Raw genomic sequence first — 21,156 nt, 5'->3', positions numbered from 1 at the left:
AGTTTATTAATAAATTCTTAATGCAATGTAATTACCATTTATGAATGTTGAATATTAAATGTATATGTTGTTTTGTCCCAATAAATATTTGAATTTGATTTGAGTAAGTTGGGGTATAGTCCCTTTTGTGACAACGCCTTTTAAGGGGCGTTTCGTCGTATTTTCACATTAGCTTTTCTTGACTAATTCTAACCCCTACGGGAAGGTCAATTTCCTAACCCTGCGGGTCAATCACCCAACCTAACCGAAAATAACTTACCAAAAGCTACTGTGAACAATCGACGAAACGCCCCTCAAGAGGCGTTGTCACGAAAGAAACTATACCCAAAAGTTTATTTAAACAGCATAATTTGCCCCCCAAAAATGTATTTTTATTTTTGGCTTCTTCAAGGAAAATCTGACCTAAAAGTAACAGGATGTCTAAAGGATCTCGCTTATCAATGAACCAATATGTTTCTCCCATACCACGAAACTTCTTAACGGTCCTGGAAAGGTTTAAAACCATTTTTGGGGAGGGTACCACCAACCTCCCAAGAGAAATCGACCCTGTAATAGTTATTTATGGCATCGTATTGTAAACAGCTTTCAGCAAATACAAAAATGAACAATTATAAGGTTAAAACACGTTTTTTTTATACCCAGAAATGCCAAAGGCATAAGCTAAAAAAACTGGTTTTATTCTTATTCATTTCATATTCATAGAAAATTTTATATAATGCGATGCTATTGTTTTTTTCGTATGGCTGAAAACAGGTTCTAATCCACCGGATATAAATCAGTTTCGAATCTATCCTTATACTAAAGTAACAGGATGTCTGTTTGTCTGTGTGTTTGTACCAAAGGATCTCGCTAACTGCTAAACCGATCGGGTTCTCTTTAAACAGGGTAACTTCTCAAAGGTTCCGGGAAGGTTTATAACTATTTTGGGGGATGGTACCACCACCCTTCAAAGAGAAATCACAAAATAAATCATAGAGACTTCAACCAAAAAAACAAGCATTTAAAGTGACACTAGAGGCCTCTAGGGGCGTAGTAATGGAAAACCATTAACCCCCCCCCCCCAAGCCTGATTTCTTGTGATTGATTGACATGTATGTGCCTGGTCGCTGTCAAAATTGATAAATCCATAACCAGCAGGCTCACCCGTACTCTTGTTCGTCATAACCTACAATATCAACATTTTCATCATGGTCAAATATTGCTGGTAACGAATGCTTCCTGGATCTAGCATTACAAGAAATATTTCTAGAGCCACCAATATTTACGCCCTTGTGAGTCATAACCTACAATAATACAGGGATGACAATGACCAATAAATTAATGTACAATGTACATCCCCAATCCTGATATGCAAACTTACTCCTTCTGTAGATTAAAATTAGTGGTTGAAACGTTGGAACACTAAACTTAATAATCCAACCAATCAGAATTTACTTAAGTCCCAAAAGTTGTATAACCAACGAATAAGAAAACTTTATTATAAAACTTTGGGGACTAGTGTAATAAATAGCCCATTGTCCTCTCTATTTCTGTAGAAAACTCCAAAATAAAATTATACCATATTTTTGCAAAAAAAACTTAAAAAAGCATTATTATTGAGATGCTACGCTTTCTTAATTTTGAAATTGATAGGACAGTTCAATCATGCCCAAGTTAACGATGAAAGCTAACCGTGACGCCATGTGCTCTAACGAACTGACGTACAGACCCTAATTATGGAAAAACTTCGCTTAAAATAAGGTAAGATGCGGTGGGGGTGGGGGGGGGGGGGGTATGTTATAGTTTGTTTGTTTATTGTTTTAGGTAAAGGGACTTTAGTGATAGAAAGGCAATTTGCGAGAAATTACCAAATCTTGCCATTTCATCAATGAGAGTGGACTAAAATAGGACACCTGCCATAAGAATTGTTTTAACATAAAAGGATTAGTCTAATCATTATGAAAATTTTTGTGATTTTTTTTTTTTTGGGGGGGGGGGGGGGAGGGTCTGGAAGTCTCACATCTCAACAAAATAGCTTAAACCCACCGAGGGACCAGTATCTGTATTCCCTGCGGAGTAGAGCCCAATCAGTGCAGCGGTTACGGAGATCTTAAGCTTCTGACAGACGGACAGACATTGTTCTACTTTGTATTACAAAGAGGTATTTTTTCCTTATAATAGACGTTTATCGCATCGTATTAAAGACAGCTTTCCGTGGATAGCAAATGAAATAATTAAACATAAGATTAATTCCAGTTTGGTTGGCCGAGAGGGGCCGAAGGTCCAATCAAACAAAACTGGTTTTAATTTTATTATTCGCAGGAACTTGTCTATAATACGATACAAGATGTTTTAGTATGGCTTAGGACCGGTTCTAGTCCAGCGGATATTGATCGGTTTCGTAGACACACTGAAATAGTTATTTACCACATCGTATTATACCTAAACGGATATAAAAACTTGTTTTAATATTATGATTGTACATTTTTGTATTCGTAGTAAACTGGATATAATACGATATTTCAGTATACGATATGAGAACCGGTTCTAATCCAGCGGACATTAATCGGTTACGAAGCCGTACTGGAAAAAGTTTTACCTTTATTGAAACAACATTCGGCTCCCCCATAATATTCATCGCAGCCTAAAGAAAAAAAGAATTATCATCCATCAGTAGCTTAGTTGGGACGTCCAAGGGGGGGGGGGGGGGGGGGTGTCAGGATCACCCCCCCCCCTCTGAAACATTTCAGTAAATATCAAAAAATCTAGTAATAAACCTTACCAAGACCTATGAGAAGCTACACTTTAAAGGAGAATCATATATGTAAACGAGATAATTTCGTGTTGATTACCTATTATGTTTTCATGTATTGGAATGAGATTCTACTATCAATTTAAAAGTACCTACTTCATAAATATATAAAAAAATTATTACAAGGTTGGTACTTTATTTCATGACTAGGTAAGTTGTTTGTAGCCCTGATTCTCTAAAGTTAGGACTCAGATACACAGAGATTGGAATTGAGATTTATCTTGGGAGGGTGGAGGTACCCTTATCCCAAAATAGTTAAAAACCTTTCCAGGACCTATGCAAATTAACAATGTAAGTTGAACCTTATCAGATCAGCGGTCAGTGATATTTTGATACACATATACAGACAGAGAAATCGTGTTTCTTTACTATAAGGATTAAATCCCCCCCACCCCCTTAATTTAACCCAAGGGTAATTTTTTTGGCCCCCTTAACAGATTCAAGGGAGGCCAATTTTTTGTCTCAAGCTTAAGATTTCGAGTTTTCTATTAGGGAAGCTTCACATAGGCCCAAAGATGGATTTAAGTATTTTAATTCCTAAGATGGTTTAAGGCTATTTTTAAATGCAGAGTCCCTAACTGACGGGCAGCAGCCACTATTGATATCAATAAAGTAACATATAGAGTAGTTTATAAAAGGGAAAGTTTTAAAAATTATTATAAGCAACAAAAAAGGCAAAGCAATAAAATTTGACAGAGCAAATGCTTTAATGAGATACAATGTAGAACTGTTAAAAAAGCGGTTGTGAAACTGCAGTTGAACACCAAACTTTTCTTGCCTTGATTTAACACAACATATTTGAAGCATTTGATCCGATTTTTAGATTTGTGGGTATAGTTGTGGATCCGGATCCGCATCTTTTTGAGTCCAAGGATCCGGATCCTGGGGTATAAATTTATGGAAAAATCTACCTAAATTTATATAAAATAGTCACTTACAAAGACATTCTTGTGATCAGAGCCAATCTTTAAGGTTTAGGTTCAGACTTAAAAATTAAAAGTATTTTTGACTTCGAGATTAAGGAATAAATATTTTTTGAAAAATTTGGTGATTTTATTTTTATTGTCAAGGATCCGGATCCGCACTGACCAAATTTGGAGGATCCGGATCCGCATACAATCAATGCGGATCCACAACACTGTATAACAGTGGGTAGGTGGGTAACATCTACCTACCTAGTCAAAATTAAATATCCTTTGTTATATTTTAGTACCTATTGCTTAAAGGGAGAAGTAGTTTAATTATTTTTTATATTTCTTAAAATCGATTTTCTAAAGATAATAGATAAGTTAATTTTTAGTTACTTTGTTGCTTATCCGAATGTCTGTCTGTACAAAAGTATCTCGCCAACCGCTGAACCGATCTAGTTCTCCTTTACATAGTAGCTTCCAATAAATCCAGAGACGGTAACACAAGAATAAGACAATGGATGATACATTGATGTAAATCCCCAATTAATAATGATATAAAAATTTCCCCGTCTCTAGATTACAACCAGTGGCTGAAACGGATTGACACTCCACTCCATGAATTAACCAATCAATTCAATAATAGTCTTCAAAGTTATATACATACATATATATATGTATAGCCAACGAATAAGAAAATAATAAAATTATTTGGAGACTATTGTAATAAACAGCCCAATGTCCTTGATCCCTTTTATTATGCCTATGAGCTAAAAGTAAGAGGATGTCTGTAGAAAAAATTTCATCTGAAGACATTTGATTGACTATAAATTAATTAGGGTTGGTCCGGATACCGGATATCCGGCTGACTTCTAAACCCGGATATCCGGTTCCGGCCGGATATCTGGCCAACGTTCGATATCCGGCAAATTACCGGATATCCAGCCGGATAACCGGATATCTGGCGTCAAAATCAGCCGGATATCATGTAACCGGATAGTTTTAATATACGGTATCCGGCCGGGTATTGAAAATGACCGGATATCCGGCCCAACCCTACTATAGAGTCCCCGCAGTACCTGTAAGAACCCATCATCCATGTAAGGCTCCAGCCCCCCAATCCACAGAGCACCAACACGTCCACCTCCAACTGTCATACTAGATAGAAAAAGGAAAAATTAATGGTGGAAAAGATTAGACACAGTTACTTTATTATATTACTAGCGGCATCGCCCCTAGCCTCCAGGGGCTTTGACCCAAGAGGTTTGATCAACCATTGTGTTATTTAAATTTAAAAGAAAAATCTATACAAAATTTTTTTTTTTTTTTTTGGGGGGGGGGGAGTTTTGGGGTGATTGGGGGTGTCCAACCCCTTAAGAAATTAGCTTAAAAACTATCACAGGACCAGTAGGTATATTCCCTGAAGAGTAGAGCCCAATCGGTTCAGTGGTTACTGAGATCTTAAGCTTCAGACAATCAGACGGACAGACATACATCGTACTACTATGTATTATAGATTAACCAGTAGGTAGGTATATTCCCTGAAGAGTAGAATCTAAATGGTTCAGTGGTTGCCGAGATCTTAAACGGACAGACATCATTCTACTTGTATTATAGATTAACCAGTAGGTATATTCGATCCCTGAAGAGAATCTAATCGGTTCAGTGATTACCGAAATCTTAAGGGACGGACAGACATCATTCTACTTTGTATTATAGATAGTTATTTATCGCATCGTATTATAGATAGTTTTCCGCGGATATTAAGGAGAAAAAAATAATAAGATTAAAGCGCCAGTTTTGTTGGGCCATAGGTGCCGAAGACCCAGAATAACAAAACTGGTATCAATTCGATGATTTTTATTTTAATATTTGTGGAAAATTGTCTGTAATATGATGTAATAGGTGATTTTTCAGTATGACTGAGAACGAGTTCTAATCCAGCGAATGTAAACCGGTTCGAAGCCATACTTGAAAATAAATTAGAAGAAAAAACTACCGTAATTAAATTAATTATGTAAAGAACTTAATTCAGCAAGTAGAGCATCCGGCCGTTGTCGGCCAGAGATGTGACAAAAGTTCGAATTTTAACCCAAAACAGGCGCAACTTAATACCATGCACAGTTAGGACTTTGAAGACAAAGGTCGTGCAATTAAAAGGGTTGTTTAAAGAAAGTATGACCAATTACCATAAGCAATCAGCAGAAATATTTATAAAAAATTAAATTATGTTCTGACAGACGTACGGACGGACAAATAATCCAATTCTCGAGTAGCTGCGCTATTTGAATCAAAGTACAAATTTTGTAAAACACGTCAACACAAAAAAAACTGGAATTAAATTTTTAATAAAAATGTCAATAAATCCTAAAAAGCGACTGAAAAAAAGCCGTCTTGTGCTAACAGCAGCTCAACATGTGTTATACCTAATTCTACAAGGAATCTTCAATAACCAAAAAAAATCCAGTCTAAACCAACTTTCATAATCAGCTGATTTAATCTCAACTTTTCTAATCCATGATGTACAGACGAACATAAATAAACTAGCCTCGCTGACAAATTCTTACCTTAATTTATAAGAATATATACAATATTTATAATATAATTATATATTTAAACTGAAAGACACAAAATTTTGAATGTATTATCTACAGTATGAATTATACAGTAATATAGTAAAATGTGGCTGCAAGTTTGCCACTGCCACCAGGGGGAACAACTTTTTTGTTGCAAATTTTTTTTGACACTTTTTTGGTGGACGGAAAGAAAGCCAAAGTGATATTGTAAAAAGTAGGGTTTTTGTTTTTTTGACAGACTGACGGAGAAAATAATGTTTCGACTACATGCATATATGTCATAGGAATTCTTACAAAAAATTTCAGCCGTCTACCTTCAATAGCAGATGAGAAAATCCCTTTTCTCGACAAAGACAAATTGTTAAAATGTAGGGTATCTTGTCAAGTTGAAGAGTGAATCTAAAGACAACTTTGAGCATCTTTACAATAAAGTAGTCTGTATGTACTAAACGATCTCACTAACCGCTAAACCAATATAGTTTTGCTTCTCATAGGTTATGGGAAGGATTATACCACCACCACCATAAGAGAAATTGCCATAATATTTGAAATTTTTAAGAATATTTCCACAGGGCAGTGCCAGTATCATAAAGACAGCGGATCTTAACCTAGACAAATTTTTTCTGAAAGTACATATTTAAGATAAAAACAAACATTTAAAGTGCCACTAGAGGCCTCTATTGTATATCTGACCTATCCTTTATTGGTACAATAAAAATAACTGCGTGGAACTTATCTAGAGACCTTTGCTATGGATTCTACCTATACATTGTGGATTAGATTTGTACCTAAACTTTGTTGACCTGAGATTGAAATCAGAGAGACCTTCCTTTGCTACAAATCTACTAATGCTTTGGGGATTTAATGAATACCTGAACTTTGGGGACCTAGTCCTAGAATTAGTGGATCTTCTGTATAGCTCTACTTTGTGTGATCAGCACCTTTTGGATCTTTAAATCATTTTAATGGTGATTTAGATCGGGATGCGCCAAATTTCAGATAATCACAGCGCAGCATTTTTTAAATACCGTGCTGTGATTGGCTGAAATTTGGTGCGCCCTGATGTAAATCACCATTAAAATGATTTAAAGATCCAGCTCTGTACTTTATGTATCAGCTGGAGAAACTTTGTGGATAGCTGTACTTTGTGTATCAGCTAGAGAGACTTTGTGGGTAGCTGTAATTGTTTTTTCTGCCATAGAGAACTTGAGGATAGCTGTATTTTGTGTATCAGCTAGAGGGACTTTGTGGGTAGCTGTTATTGTTTTTTCTACCATAGGGAACTTGAGAATAGCTGTACTTTTTGTATCAGCTAGTGGAACTTTACAGATAGCTGCGTTTTGAGCATTCAGCAAAAGGGACCTTGGATAGTTATGTTTTGTGTTTTACAAGAGAAGCCTTGTGAATAGTTGTTCTTTATGTGATCAGCTAAAGATGGATTAGAAAATCAGTAGTATAGTGTGCTTTGATTTTACAGCTCACAAAAACGTTCACAAGAAAAGCTTTTCATAGTATTAGCTTTACTAAGTTGAGCTCTCCATGCATCTTGAAACATACATTGTGTTTTTATAAATGTGGTGTACGTTTGCCCTAAAGACAACCAATCTTTTGATTACACAACCTTTGTCTGGAAGTCCTAACTGTACATGGTAATGAGTTGTGCTTGTTTATGGGCCAAGCATTCCCCCTACTTTTACTACTGATATCAAATGCCTGACATAGAAGTAGCAGGTATCATCTTTAATGCCTCTAGTATGACACATTGTGGTTCAAAACCAAACACCTTCCTGACAGCAAGCTGACTCATTACCAATTGCACTAATGCCACAGGTTTACACCCCATTAGATCAAAGACAACTAACACTTTAACACTTTGCATGACCTTTCTCTGGAAGTCCCAACCCTACATGTAGTGAGTTGTCCCTGTTTATTGGACAAAGTATTCCAGCTACTCTCACTACTGATGTCATACACCTGACATAGAAGCTGCAGGTATTATTTTTAATATCTCTAGTATGATGCCTTGTGGTTCAGACTCAAACCCAACACCTCCCTGACAACCAGCCGACTCTCTACTAATTTCACTAATGCCACAGGTTTACACCCAATTAGATTAAAGACAACTAACCCTTTGATTCCATGACCTTTGTCTGGAAATCCCAACGGTACATGTAATGAGTTGTCCCTGCTTATGGGACAAAGTATTGCTCCTACTCTTACTACTGATGTCAAATGCCTGACATAGAAGCAGCAGATATTATTTAATGTCTCTAGTATGATGCATTTTGGTTCAAACTCAAACCCAACACCTCCCTAGCAACAAGCCAATTGCACTAATACAATGAGTTTATATTCAATTAGATTAAAGACAACCAACACTTTGATTGCACAACCTTTGTCTGGAAGTCTTAACTGTACATTTGGTGAGCTGTCCCTGTTTATGGGCCAAAGTATTCTCTTTACTCATAATACTATTGTCAAATGCCTGACATAGAAGCAGCAGATACTATCTTTAATGCCTCTAGTATGATGCATTGTGGTCCAGACTCAAACTCCACACCTCCCTGACAGCAAGCCGACTCTCTACTAATTTCACTAATGTCACAGGTTTACTTACACCCCATTAGATTAAAGACAACCATCACTTTGATTGCATGACCTTTGTCTAGAATTCCTAACTGTAAATGTAATAAGTTTTCCCTGTTTATAGGCCAAGGCATTACCCCTTCTCTTACTACTGATGTCATGCACCTGACATAGAAGCAGCAGGAACCACATTTTTTTTAACATCTCTAGTATGATGCATTGTAGTCCAGACTCAAACTCCACACCTCATTGACAGCAAGCCAAAACTTTACCAATAACGCTAATGCCGCAAGTTCTCAACCAATTAGCAACCCTGCATTTATTCCCTAAATTCGTTGTACTTTTGATGGTTGCTTAATTGTCGGGCTTAAATTCTTATAAGAAAAGTTGCCAACTCTATATGACGACCTTGGTACAGGGTAAATATTAACTAAAATTATTATATTAAAAACGAGATAAAAAACTTTTAAATTTTTAAAAAATTTAAAAAATAATTTTCTAAAAAATTAATGGTATTGAATTTTTTATTTATCCCTTCTCTAGGCTTTTAGTATATTTATTTTCAATTGGCTTTTAGTAAATTGAATAAATGATTCATAATTATTTTGGTCTGTAATTTTAAATCTCAAATTTAAATAAATTAAACAAACGAACAAATACAAAACTTCCCTGAACAATATATTCTCGGCGCCGTTTATGTGATCTTAGCAGACATGCAGAAAGACCTTATGTTACCAATCAAATAAAAAGTACCCAAAGTTTTGACCTAACGAAGATTTTGAAACAATTGGATAAAACAGTGTAATAATTTTACAGGCCAATGTCCCCCTCCCTACGCATACCTCCATTCAAGATTTATTTTATTTTGCGTTTTTTTCTTTTTATTTTGGCGGATTTTTTTTCTTAGTTTTAGAAGATTTTTTTCCGTTCATAGATTTACAAAAGGGAGGGAGGGGACACTTGGCAGAGAGTTTCACTACATAATTGGTTCGAACCAGCAATGTCCAAACTGCCCAACCAATAATTTTAGCTCGCATAATGGACAATATTGTTTATTATTTGGGATTATAAATCAATTTATCGTCCATTGTCTTATTCCTTTCCTTATAAGATTATGTATAAAATTACGCGGCATTGCGCAATATTGACATTTTTTACGTTAAATAATCAAAAATAAAAATTGAAGCAACAAAAATTTCTTTTTAATATTTTTCAGCTACTAAACCAATCAATATTTTAAATGAAAAGTTTTTTCTATAGTTAGAGTCGGTCCGTCCTTACGTCCCTCCGTCTGTAATAAATATTTCTTATCATTATTTTAGGAATTGTCCTATCAGTTTCAAACTTAATTTAATGTAATAGTTGGGTAATATTTAATATTTGGTAAGGATTGCTTTGTGTTTAGTTTTAGGCTATTTTTTTTCGTTGAGGTTGATCTATAATACATTCAGGGTAAGAAAATAGCCTAAAACCATCCCATAATGATCTTATTGAATAAATAGCTTGAAACCAACTACAATGCTTAATATTTTCAAATATATATCACATTAATTATATAAAGAAAAGCCTGAATCCTTATATTCCGAGAGCTATTATTCATATAACGTATGTGTATCGACTGTATGTACTGAAAGGATCTCGCTAACCGCTGGGCCGATTTGGTTTTCCTTTACAAAGTAGCTTATCATATATAGATCATGGTATAAAGGTTTAATAACTGTATTTCTGGGGGTAATTTTTAGGAGCTATTTTCCTTTGGGAGGGAGTGGTACCCTCCCTCAAAATAGGTATAAACCTTCCCAGGACCCTTGAAGAAGCAACATTGTTAAAAAGAACCATATCGGTTCAGTGATTTCCTAGACCCTTTGGAACAGAAAGACACAAACAGATTATGTTATGAGGAGTAGTTGTTTCGCCACTAGCTACTAGGGAAGGGCGAATGAGGTCAGGAAAAATAGCTTAAAACCACCCAAATTCATTTATGATCACCCCTGAAAAGTATAATCAATTCGGACCGGAAATTTCCGAGAAATTAAGCATCAGAACAAAAAAATCTGACTACCTACAAAAAAGGATAATTTTTAATAAATAAATTTTTCCCTATGTCTCGCATTCTGTAGTTTGTAGGTACTTTAACTTATCTAGGGAGGGAGGAGACATTGGACTGTAAATTAAATTTCAAGTTTATAGATCTTTCATTTGTAGTCTACGTTTATTAATTACCTAATATTTGGAGGTTTTATTGAATTTTTTTTCAGTTTTCTAAATTTTAAGGGATAAGACAATTTAAGATAATATCTTCAGCTATCCCCAATTATGATAATAACCCCTTCTGTAGATAAATATTATTAATGGTAAAGCTAGTTTGTATTAACCAATTAAGATTTGGTAACAGAACCCACAGGTTTTTAGCAAATGAATGGTCGGGAGAACATGCTTGTGAAACCTTGGGTACCTTTTTAATTAAATGTCCAATATCTCAATGTTTTCATGCTAGACGGTTGAAAATTCCAGGGATTAAATAAGTTCACAGTCTCCATATTTCCACCATGTTTTTTTAAGATTTGCTTATTGGTTGGGGTGCTTGATTGATTCCTAGATTTTCAAGTTTTCTGATTTTCTCTATTCCTATTCAATGTAGACGGCTGAAAGAGAGGGGTAGGTTTCTGGTAGAATCCGTAAAGGTTATGTGTTGTAAGTTAAAAACGGTAGGTAGTAGAACGATAAAAATTTATGTTAACTTTTTAATTTTTATTTTGTCTATAGTTAAGAAATACTAAGAAATACCTACACATATTTAGTGAATATTATCGTTCTACTAATATTTTTAAGCCTTAGAACACACATATTAGATTAGATAAGTTTACATTCTACATATTTCCACCAAGTTTCATCAAGATTCTTATTGGTTGGGGTGCTAGATCGATTTGGTTTTGCGATATTTTGTATTCCTCTTCAAGATAGACGGCTGAAATTTCCATGGATCAGATAAAGTTTACATTCTACATATTTTCACCAAGTTTCATCAAGATTTGCCTATTGGCTGGGGTGCGCTAGATTGATTCCTATATTTTCAGATGTACAATAGATAAATATAAAATGGATGATAAGAGACTGTACACACATACAGATGAGGAGAGGACTGCTGTTCAGAACTGTCTGGACGAGGCTTTCTGGTACAGAAGTTTACCTTTAGGTACATCATTCAATAAAAGTAACAGGATGTCTGTCTGTGTATGTTTGTGTGTGTGTGTATGTGTTTTCGTACCGAAGGATCTTGCTAATCGCTGCACTGAACTGATATGGTTCTCCTGTACAGTGAAGCTTGTCACAGGTCCAGGAGGAGGGTACAAGTATAGGTTTTACATTAATAGGGTAAGTCGTTCAGCCCTTGATTTTTTTTTTAAAAGAAAAGCTTTTCTATAATTAGGGTCTTCCCGTACGTAAATGCGTAACAACTATTGAATGGTTACTAGAAAGTCTGTACGTCCATTAAAAAATGCCTTTTTAACTTTTATGACATCAATTTTTGGTATGATATCCTATCAATCTCATTATTGGACCAAATATTCCTAGGACAAGAAGGTTCGATATTATGCGCGAAGCACGGCCATTATATTTTTCATCTCCATTATATAACTTGCGATGCTATTGGTAAAACTTTCACGCCTTGGATGTCACCAGATTTTTCGCGGGCTTTTTAAATTTTTTGTTTATGTTTAGGATCCTTCTGTGCAGGAGTGGCCACATGGGCAGTGGCCGTGGGCAAAATTAAATCTAAATCAAGGGGTGCAGCTATATTTCATGTAATTCAGGGAGGGAGGGGGGGGGGGGACATTGGACTGTAAATTCACTGGTCCTGAAGTTTTATAACCACGTTATCCTATTAGGGGTTGGCTAATAAACTTTGGCTATGTACTTTTATTGAATCTTAATTGTTTTGTTCTTACATTTCAATCAAGAATTTAGAAATATAGAAGGGTTAATTTTGTTTATCATTACTGGGTATGTACACCAATTTATCGTCAATTGTCTTATCTCTGAAGTTCACTGATAAGGTTATAGTTCATAAAAGGGAGAATTCCATGTAAGGTGGAGGTAGGTTGTGCTAAAATTCCGTAAAGGTGTGTGAGTTTTAATGCTTAAAAACAGTAGTAGAACGATAATATTCACTAAAAATGAGTATTCCATATTGAATATAACCATAGACAAAAAATTTATATATTTATATTTAGTGAATATTATCGTTGTACTACTGTTTTTAACTTTTTAAGACTTAAAACTCACACATTTACGGAATTTTAGTACAACCTACCTTTATTCATACGTAAAAGGGGACTATGCACGAACGAGAGCAAGTGGTGTTTGGCATTTTTACTACATTTTTGTTATTTACCTACCTAGTTTTAAATGATTTTTTTTGTGCTTCGCTTCTTATGGATGTTGTCATCCTTGTTTATATGAAATTTATTTTAAATACAATTAAATGAAATACAACTGTACCCAAGGTTGTCAGCAGTACCCATTGTTCTGGGATTTGGTTGTCTGGGCTATATAACCGGCAAATTTACATACATTTTCAGTGACAACTGTAAAAATATATTTTTAGACCAGGAATAGATATAGCAGATCTAGATGGTCAATCTGGCCCCATAATCCGTCAAATCTAAATAGGAAATTCTTGCAGACAAGCACCTTTGTTTAATTTTTGTTATTTGTATAATTTCAACAATACGAGTGATGAATTTTTTTGACGATATAAGTTTCCAAAAGCATCTACCCAGGAGTTTAAAATTCTATAGGGAAAGGAAGAGCAGAAAAATAGTATAAAACCATCCCAAGATATACATAGATTAAAAACTTCATTACTATATATGATAGGATATGGCAAAATTGTTTCTCTACTGCTTACCTATTGGGTTATTTACAGAGTATTCATCTAGATTATGTATATCTATTATCTCAGTATTTCCCTTTATTCAGCACTTTCCCCTTTTCAATAATAACCAATAATAATAAGGCCAGATTGCCCCCCCCCCCTTCCACTGTTTCCTATTGGGTTATTTACAGAGTATGCATTTAGATTATGTATATCTATTATCTCAGTATTTCCCTTTATTCAGCACTTTCCCCTATTTCAATAATAACCAATAATAATAAGGCCAGATTGCCCCTCACACTGTTTTCCTATTGGCCTAGTTAAAGATTCGGATCTACTGCAGTTCACGGTAAAATGTTGCTGGTAACGAATATTGCCAAAAATTTATGAAGTTTAAAGGCTGCTAGCTGCCAAACGGCTGAACATACAGATCATGCCTTCACACTGTTTTAAGCAGCATAAGAAGGCCTAAAAATAATCTGGAATAGCCATAAATCAATAATGCATAATTATCTCGAAGTGCAGAGAAATGCGCGAAAAAGACCTATTTTACGCGTTTTTTCTTCAGTGAAGCTATCCCTGTGCAATGCATCATTGGATCTTGGCTATTCCAGATTATTTGTAGGCCTTCTTATGCCGCTTAAACTGGTGTGCGGGTATGATCTGTATGTTCTGCCGTTTGGCAGCTAGCAGATTTTAAAATTCATAGATTTTTAGCAATATTCGTTACTAGCAATATTTTTACCGTGAACTGCAGTAGATCCAAAGATTGTGCATCTAGATTATGTATATCTATTGTACTACCAGGCTCCGGACAGTATAGTATCTGAACGAATTAAACAAGAACGAGAAGGATATGTTGAGAATGTTCCACATAAATTTATGAATATTATCCAAGGGGTGTATGTATGTATTGTATATTCTTCATTTTTTTCCATTAGGGATTTTTTTATGTTTAGCGGATAAGCCCCTAGAGGCCTCTAGTGGCACTTTAAATGTCTTTTTTTATATAATACGATACCTATCTATGTTGCTTTCAAGTCAAGTCTATAGGTAAAAAAAAAATTAAATTTTTTTGTGATTTCTCTTGGAAGGTTGGTGATACCTTCCCCCATATTAGTTATAAAGCTTCCCAGGACCTATGTGAAGATACCCTGTAAAGGAGAATCATATCAGTTCAGCGGTAGCGAGATCCTTCGGTATAAACACACAAACAAATAGACAAACACACATCCCGTTACCTAATTATCTATAATACAAAGTAGCTTGATGTCTGTCTGTCTGTCCGTCCGTCCGTCTGAAGCTTAAGATCTCGGTAACCACTGAACCGATCGGATTATACGCTACAGGGAATATACCTACTGGTCCTGTGGTGGTTTTAGGCTATTTTCTTAGGGGGTGGGACACCCCCAACCCCCCAAAAAACAAAAAATTCCCTCCCCCCATTTTTTTCCTAGGTCCTTTTTTTTTGCAGAACATTTCCTTGGTCCTTTTACGAATTTCGCCTTAATTTTTTTATCACCTCTTGGAGCAAAGCCTATAGAGGCTAGGGGCGATTATATGTCCTATAGGTAGGTATATGTATTTTAAACTATTGAACAGAAAAAAATATGCAGTTCACTAAATTCAAGTTTAAATGCACTTCGTGCAACTACCCCTCTCCCATCATTCTAAGAGCTATTTGTGTTTGTAGATGAGAGGACAATCAGCTTTTGACTGATTTTTCAAATATTTTCCCACGTCTTTGGTGTTTTTGGTCTGAATTTAAAACTTTCTCTAGGTAATATTAATCAGCTGTTGTTTATTTTATTTTTTATTTATCCGTCCCCCCCCCTCCTCAACCTTAGCCGGGGATCACATGAAGAATATACACCCCTGTATTCCTCTAGATATTGATCATGTTACGGAGAAAGAAACTCAAATTCTGGATGATTGCAACAAAGTGGCCTTCTATAAATTCTCCCTGCCCCTGTCATCAGCGCTGGGGGCCTCCATGTACCTGTCTGTTCGGAAAGGTAGGATTTGGTGCTGTTCGCGGTAAATTAAATGATCCTGGGATCGAGTACAGTAATATCGCAGCGCGTATAAATGCGCGAAAAAATACTTACGCGGGTTATTTTTGGGCAAGAAAGAATTCATTGAATTTTTACTATAACAGGCCTTCTTATCAGAAAGAGAGGGGACAATGGACTGTTTATTACACAAGTCCCCCAAAGTTTTATAATAATGTTTATTTATTCGTAGTTTTAACACTTATGGGATTATAGTAAATTTTGATTGGTTGGTTCTTTAATTTGAGTGTTTAAACGTTGCAACCACTAATTTTAATCAACATATGGTTAATTTTGTGTATAATCATTGGGGATGTACATCAATTTACCGGCCATTGTCTTATTCCTTTAGATCCCTAGATAATACATCTTATACGCGTACATAATAGGGAAAGACAATGGTCGATAACTTTGTGGACATTTCCGATGTCAATACATAAAATCTACCCGTTTTTACTAGATTACAATTAATGGTTTAAACGTTTAAACACTTAACTTAGGTAATAAACTAACCACTCAAAATTCATTAAAAGTTTCTAAAGTTGTTACCTAAGCTAACGAATAAGAAAACGTTATTATAAAACTTTGGGAACTAGTGTAATGAACAGCCCATTGTCCCCTTTTTCTCTTATAGGAAGGTCTGTTATAGTCAAAATTCAATGAATTCTTGCCCAAAAATAACCCGCGTAAAATGAGTCTTTTTTTTGAGCATTTATGCGCGCTGCGATATTACTGTGCATTATTGAGAAATGGCTAGTAATTTTTATGCCTTCCTTTGTCAGTTAAAATTTTGTGCCAACATAATAAATGTTTTAAACCATATGGCTGTTTTTGAGATAATCGATACCAGGAACATTTTGTTGAGAACTGCACCTGATCTGACCAGGTATGCTGCGAGAGAGTAAATTAATGCCGGCTTTTCCCAGGAATGGATATACAATACCTGGATATTGTGGCAGCAGAAATTTTTGTCGTCATTTTAGGTTGATAATATAGTCCTCAGATATGTTCCCCCATAGTCAGGGGAGGGGGATGGTGTTAAGTCATAAGGGGGGGGTATGTGATGGGGTGAATTCATATTTTAGGTTGATAATATAGTCCTCTGACATTGGTAAATATTAGGGTTGGGCCGGATACTTTTTTGGCCGGATACCAGATACCGGATATCCGGCTGATTTCTAATGCCGGATATCCGGTTCCGGCCGGATATCTGGCTAACGTTCGATAAATTACCGGATATCCGGCCATATAACCGGATATCCGGCGTCAAAAGACAGCCGGATATCCTGTAACCGGATATTTTTACTATCCGGTATCCGGCCGGATATTAAAAATGGCCGGATAATCGGCAAAACCGGATATTTGGCCCAACCCTAGTAAATATGTTCCTTTATGGTAACTGGAGGGGATGGGGTTAAGTCATAAGGGGGGATGTGATAGGGTTAAAGCAAAAGAAGGTATTGGAGGCTAGGGGGGGGGGGGGGATAGTACGTTGTATTAGCCAGCTGGGCGAACATTTTATCAGGGTATTCGATAATCCTTTACAATATCCATATATTCAAATATCCATTATCGCAGACTACCCAAGACATTACTTGGAATATTTGTTGGATACATTGTTGGACAGTGGGCATATACTCAATCTATGGACTGTGCTAACAGGCAGGGAGAGGATAATAGATCTTAAATCCATTATTTTTGCGGGACTTTTCTTATTTTTAAGACTTTGGGTGCTAGTTGTTTTTATATTTTATTTTGTAAATCAAATTAAAGGGGTAGTTTCACGAAAGGCATTTGAACTTAATTTAGTGAACCGCATATTTTTTCCTGGTTATTTGGTTAAACTACATTTATATGGCATATATTTGAAAGAATTTTAATTTTTTACCACATAGTTTTGAAAATATCAAGACTTGAAAATCGTTTTTTTGTGGTATATGCAATTTAAAAAGACGATTTTCAAGTCTTGATATTTTAAAAACTACGTGGTAGAAAATTGATATTCTTTTAAATATATGCCATATAAATGTAGTTTAACCAATTAACCAGGAAAAAATATGCGGTTCACTAGATTAAGTTCAAATGCATTTCGTGAAACTACCCCTTTATAATATTAAAGCCACTAATGTTAGCCCCGAAGTGCTGAAGGCCTTGGCTAACAAAACTGCTATTGGTTTTATGTTTTTTTTTTTAATATAAGTGGGAAAATTGTCTGTAATACGATGCTATGATACATGATTTTTCAGTATGGCTGATAACCGGTTTTAATCCAGCGGATATTAATAGGTTTCGAAGCTATACTGGAAAATAAATAAAAATAAGGTTCCAAAGATTTGACCATGATGGAAATATTAATATCCTATATCCCTGATTATAAAAGGTTCCAAAGATTTGACCATGATGGAAATATAGCCACCCTGCTCCGGGGAGAACACCCGAGGCAGATATTTTCTGAATATGAGACTGCAGAGCTGGATAAAATATCTGAGAAACGGCTGAATGTTTATGACAAACATTTTATACAATATCACGATCATCAGGAATGTAGTTCTATTTATTTCTAAGCCCCTAGAGGCAAGCTATGCCCATAGGGGGCTTTAGGGCGGAGAGAGAGTGGGGGGGGGGGGGACAGTGGGCTGGTTATTACACTAGTCCCCAAATTTTTATAATAATGTCTTCTTATTCATTGGCTTAACAACCTTGACTTTTGATTGGTTGATTCATATTCATGAAGTTGGGTGTTCAAACGTTTCAATCACTAATTTTAATTTACAGAAGGTGTATTTTTGTGTGTCATCATAGTGGTTTTTCATCAGGGGAGGAGTAGGTTGCGCTAAAAATCCGTAAAGGTGTGAGTTTTAAGGCTTATTGTCTTATCCATTTAGATCCCTGGCCTCAGGGGAAAGGTAGTGGGGGTAGGGGTTGACCACAACTTTACATTTTAGTTTTAAAAACAAAGTATTTTTTTTGTGGGGGGGGGGGGGGTTATCCTCCCTCAAAATAGATATACAACTTACCTGGTCTTATATCATAAGATACTAAACTGTAAAGGAGAACCACATCGGTTCAATGGTTTGTGAGATTCATCATTAAAGAAAAACAAACACACATCCTGATACTTTATTATAAGTAAAGGGATGGCAGATAACGATATGACTTTAATTTAAAAGAGAAAATAGCCTAAAACCACCCCAGGATCATTGTTAAGCTTCCCTAAAATTGAGAACTCAATCGGTTCAGTAGTTACCGAGATCTTAAGCTACAGACATGAAAAACCTTACTACTTTATAATAAGAAACTTGCGGCTTTGCCAAGAGGTTAAAAGAAGGTGAGGGGGGATTTTCATTTTTGGGAGGGTTGGGGGTGGCCAACCCCCTAAGAAAATAGCATAAAACCACCATTGGACCAGTAGGTATATTCCCTGAAGAGTAGAGCCCAATCGGTTCAGCGGTTACTGAGATATTTAGCTTCAGACGGACAGACAGACGGACAGACAGACGGACAGACAGACGGACAGACAGACGGACAGACAGACGGACAGACAGACGGACAGACATCGTTCTACTTTGTAATATGAAATAGAACTGTATCGCCAGGATTATGTTTTCCCAGAACAAGAACAAGATTTATCCAAAAGAATTAGAAAACAATGGACCAATCATTTAGATCCAAATATTAAATTTTAAAATGTCCAATTTTCATTTGTTATACACTCAGAATTATTTTTCCAGTAAGTCTCCGAAACTAGGGAAAGAGGGGACATTGGACTGTTTATTACACTAGTCCTTAAAGCTTTATAATAACGTTTTCTTATTGGTTGGCTTATGAACTTTGGGGACTTTTGTGAATTTTGATTGGTTGAGAGTTTAATTGTTTCAACCACTAATTTTTGTCCTAGGACAAAAGCAGGAGTTCCAAACATCGGAGTGGACTAACGCAGGAGTGGACACTTAACCTAACCTATTTTAAACCATATTTTAGGTTTTTTAAATGCCTAACCCCTGCGGGGTGCTTATTTGTATATTCATATCTTAACCTAACCTAATCTGTATAGAAATACTTACTTAAATTAATAATTCAACACTCCTGCGTTTGTCAACTCTGACGTTTGGGACTCCTACGTTTGTCCTGGTACCCTAATTTTACTCTGCAGAAGGGGTAATTTTAATCATCATTGGGGATGTACATCATTGTCTTATCCCTTTAGATCCCTGAAATTATATTTCTGGCTGTGATTGTGACTGGTTCAGTTTGCGGTAAAATTGCTGGAATCGATTATTTTCAACCCAAAAAAAATGCGGGGTTTTTAACCAAAAAAAAAAAAAATGCGGGGTTTTCACACTAAGTGCCTGTTTAGCAATGACCCCCTCCCCTTGTCTTATTTTTAAAAAGGGGAGGGGGTCGTTTTTCTATGCCTAACCCCTGCAGTTCTAAATACCTAATACTCAAAATAACCTAACCTAAAGTCTAAAGCCCCTATAGATTTATTTTAAAAATAAGGTGGGGGGGGGGGGGGTGGGGTGATTCAGTGCTCAACAAGGCACTTTATGGGGGAGAGTTCCAAAAAAGTTGCAAAAAATAATATTAAATAGCAAAATATTCAATTATCTCGCAAAGCACATAAATAGGATCCATTTTCGTGTGACTTCTATAGCCAAGTAATCATTATTGTTATTGTATATAGTACTAGCGGCTGCGCCCCTAGCATCTAGGGGCTCTATATTCGAAGGAATATGGAAGAGCACAAAAATAGCCTAAACCCCGACTTTTTTTATATAAAAATGTAATCGTCTAAAACCATCCCGGGACCTATAAGAAGCTTCACTGCAAAGGAGAACCGTATCGGTTCAGCAGTCAGTGAGATACTTCGCTACAGACAAGAAAAAGCTTACTACTTAGAATACATACTTATGGATGGATCTTGGCTATTTTAAATAATTTGTAGGCTTAATAATGGTTATTACTATGTTTGTTCAGCCGTTTGGCCGTTGTGCTGTTAAGATAATAATACTTCAAGCATGGCTTCGAAACCGATTAATATCCGCTGGACTAAAACCGGTTCTCAGCCATACTAAAAAAAATCATGTATATCATTGTATTGCAGACAATTTTCCATGAATATTAAATCCTTCGGCCCCCTCGGGGCCACCAAAACTGGTTTTAATCTTCTTATTTTTCTTTTAAATATCCAAGGAAAATCTGTCTATTATACGATGCGATAAATAACTATTATTATTTATATTATACTTTGCATATATGTATTGTTAGCTGGACTTTTTATTAGGTACCTAATTATTTTTTATAATTTCAGAATTGCATAAAAATGTAGAGGTAGGTTGATTAAATATTAAACAAGGATGACAAC

At 35.7% G+C, this 21,156-nt stretch overlaps 2 protein-coding genes across 8 annotated transcripts in view; one reads left to right on the top strand and one right to left on the bottom strand.

Annotated features, from left to right (window-relative positions):
* LOC145307066 (uncharacterized) overlaps window positions 1-6,430 on the bottom strand; it is a 29,310-nt gene extending 22,880 nt beyond the window's left edge. For 4 of the 7 annotated variants that reach the window (XR_013875269.1, XR_013875270.1, XR_013875271.1 and 1 more), the window contains exons 1-4: window positions 6,126-6,182; window positions 4,779-4,857; window positions 2,579-2,623; window positions 1,100-1,165 (exon numbers count right to left, since the gene is read on the bottom strand). Coding sequence is in view for 2 of the 7 variants with exons in the window: in XM_080149405.1 (XP_080005531.1) it covers window positions 1,100-1,165; window positions 2,579-2,623; window positions 4,779-4,856 (189 nt within the window). In the remaining 5 variants the exon portion in view is untranslated. Of the gene's footprint in view, window positions 1-1,099; window positions 1,166-2,578; window positions 2,624-4,778; window positions 4,858-6,125; window positions 6,183-6,266 lie in introns of those variants that run through there. The other 3 variants (XR_013875272.1, XR_013875273.1, XM_080149406.1) reach the window with 1 other exon arrangement.
* The window catches only part of LOC145306744 (OCIA domain-containing protein 1-like), a 369,294-nt gene extending 348,190 nt beyond the window's left edge, over window positions 1-21,104 (top strand). Inside the window, exons 2-8 of the mRNA XM_080149036.1 lie at window positions 11,941-12,057; window positions 15,630-15,755; window positions 16,678-16,717; window positions 17,370-17,453; window positions 18,172-18,333; window positions 19,390-19,521; window positions 20,858-21,104. Of these exons, the coding sequence (XP_080005162.1) occupies window positions 11,961-12,057; window positions 15,630-15,755; window positions 16,678-16,717; window positions 17,370-17,453; window positions 18,172-18,333; window positions 19,390-19,477 (597 nt within the window). The 5' untranslated portion in view covers window positions 11,941-11,960 and the 3' untranslated portion in view covers window positions 19,478-19,521; window positions 20,858-21,104. The remainder of the gene's footprint in view (window positions 1-11,940; window positions 12,058-15,629; window positions 15,756-16,677; window positions 16,718-17,369; window positions 17,454-18,171; window positions 18,334-19,389; window positions 19,522-20,857) is intronic.
* The last annotated feature ends 52 nt before the right edge of the window (window positions 21,105-21,156 follow it).

Source organism: Acartia tonsa, chromosome 15 (genome assembly GCF_053477335.1).
Source record: "Acartia tonsa isolate MP-2025a chromosome 15, ASM5347733v1, whole genome shotgun sequence".
In the NCBI taxonomy this organism is placed as follows: domain Eukaryota; kingdom Metazoa; phylum Arthropoda; class Copepoda; order Calanoida; family Acartiidae; genus Acartia; species Acartia tonsa.
This window is presented reverse-complemented; position numbering and strand designations above follow the sequence as displayed.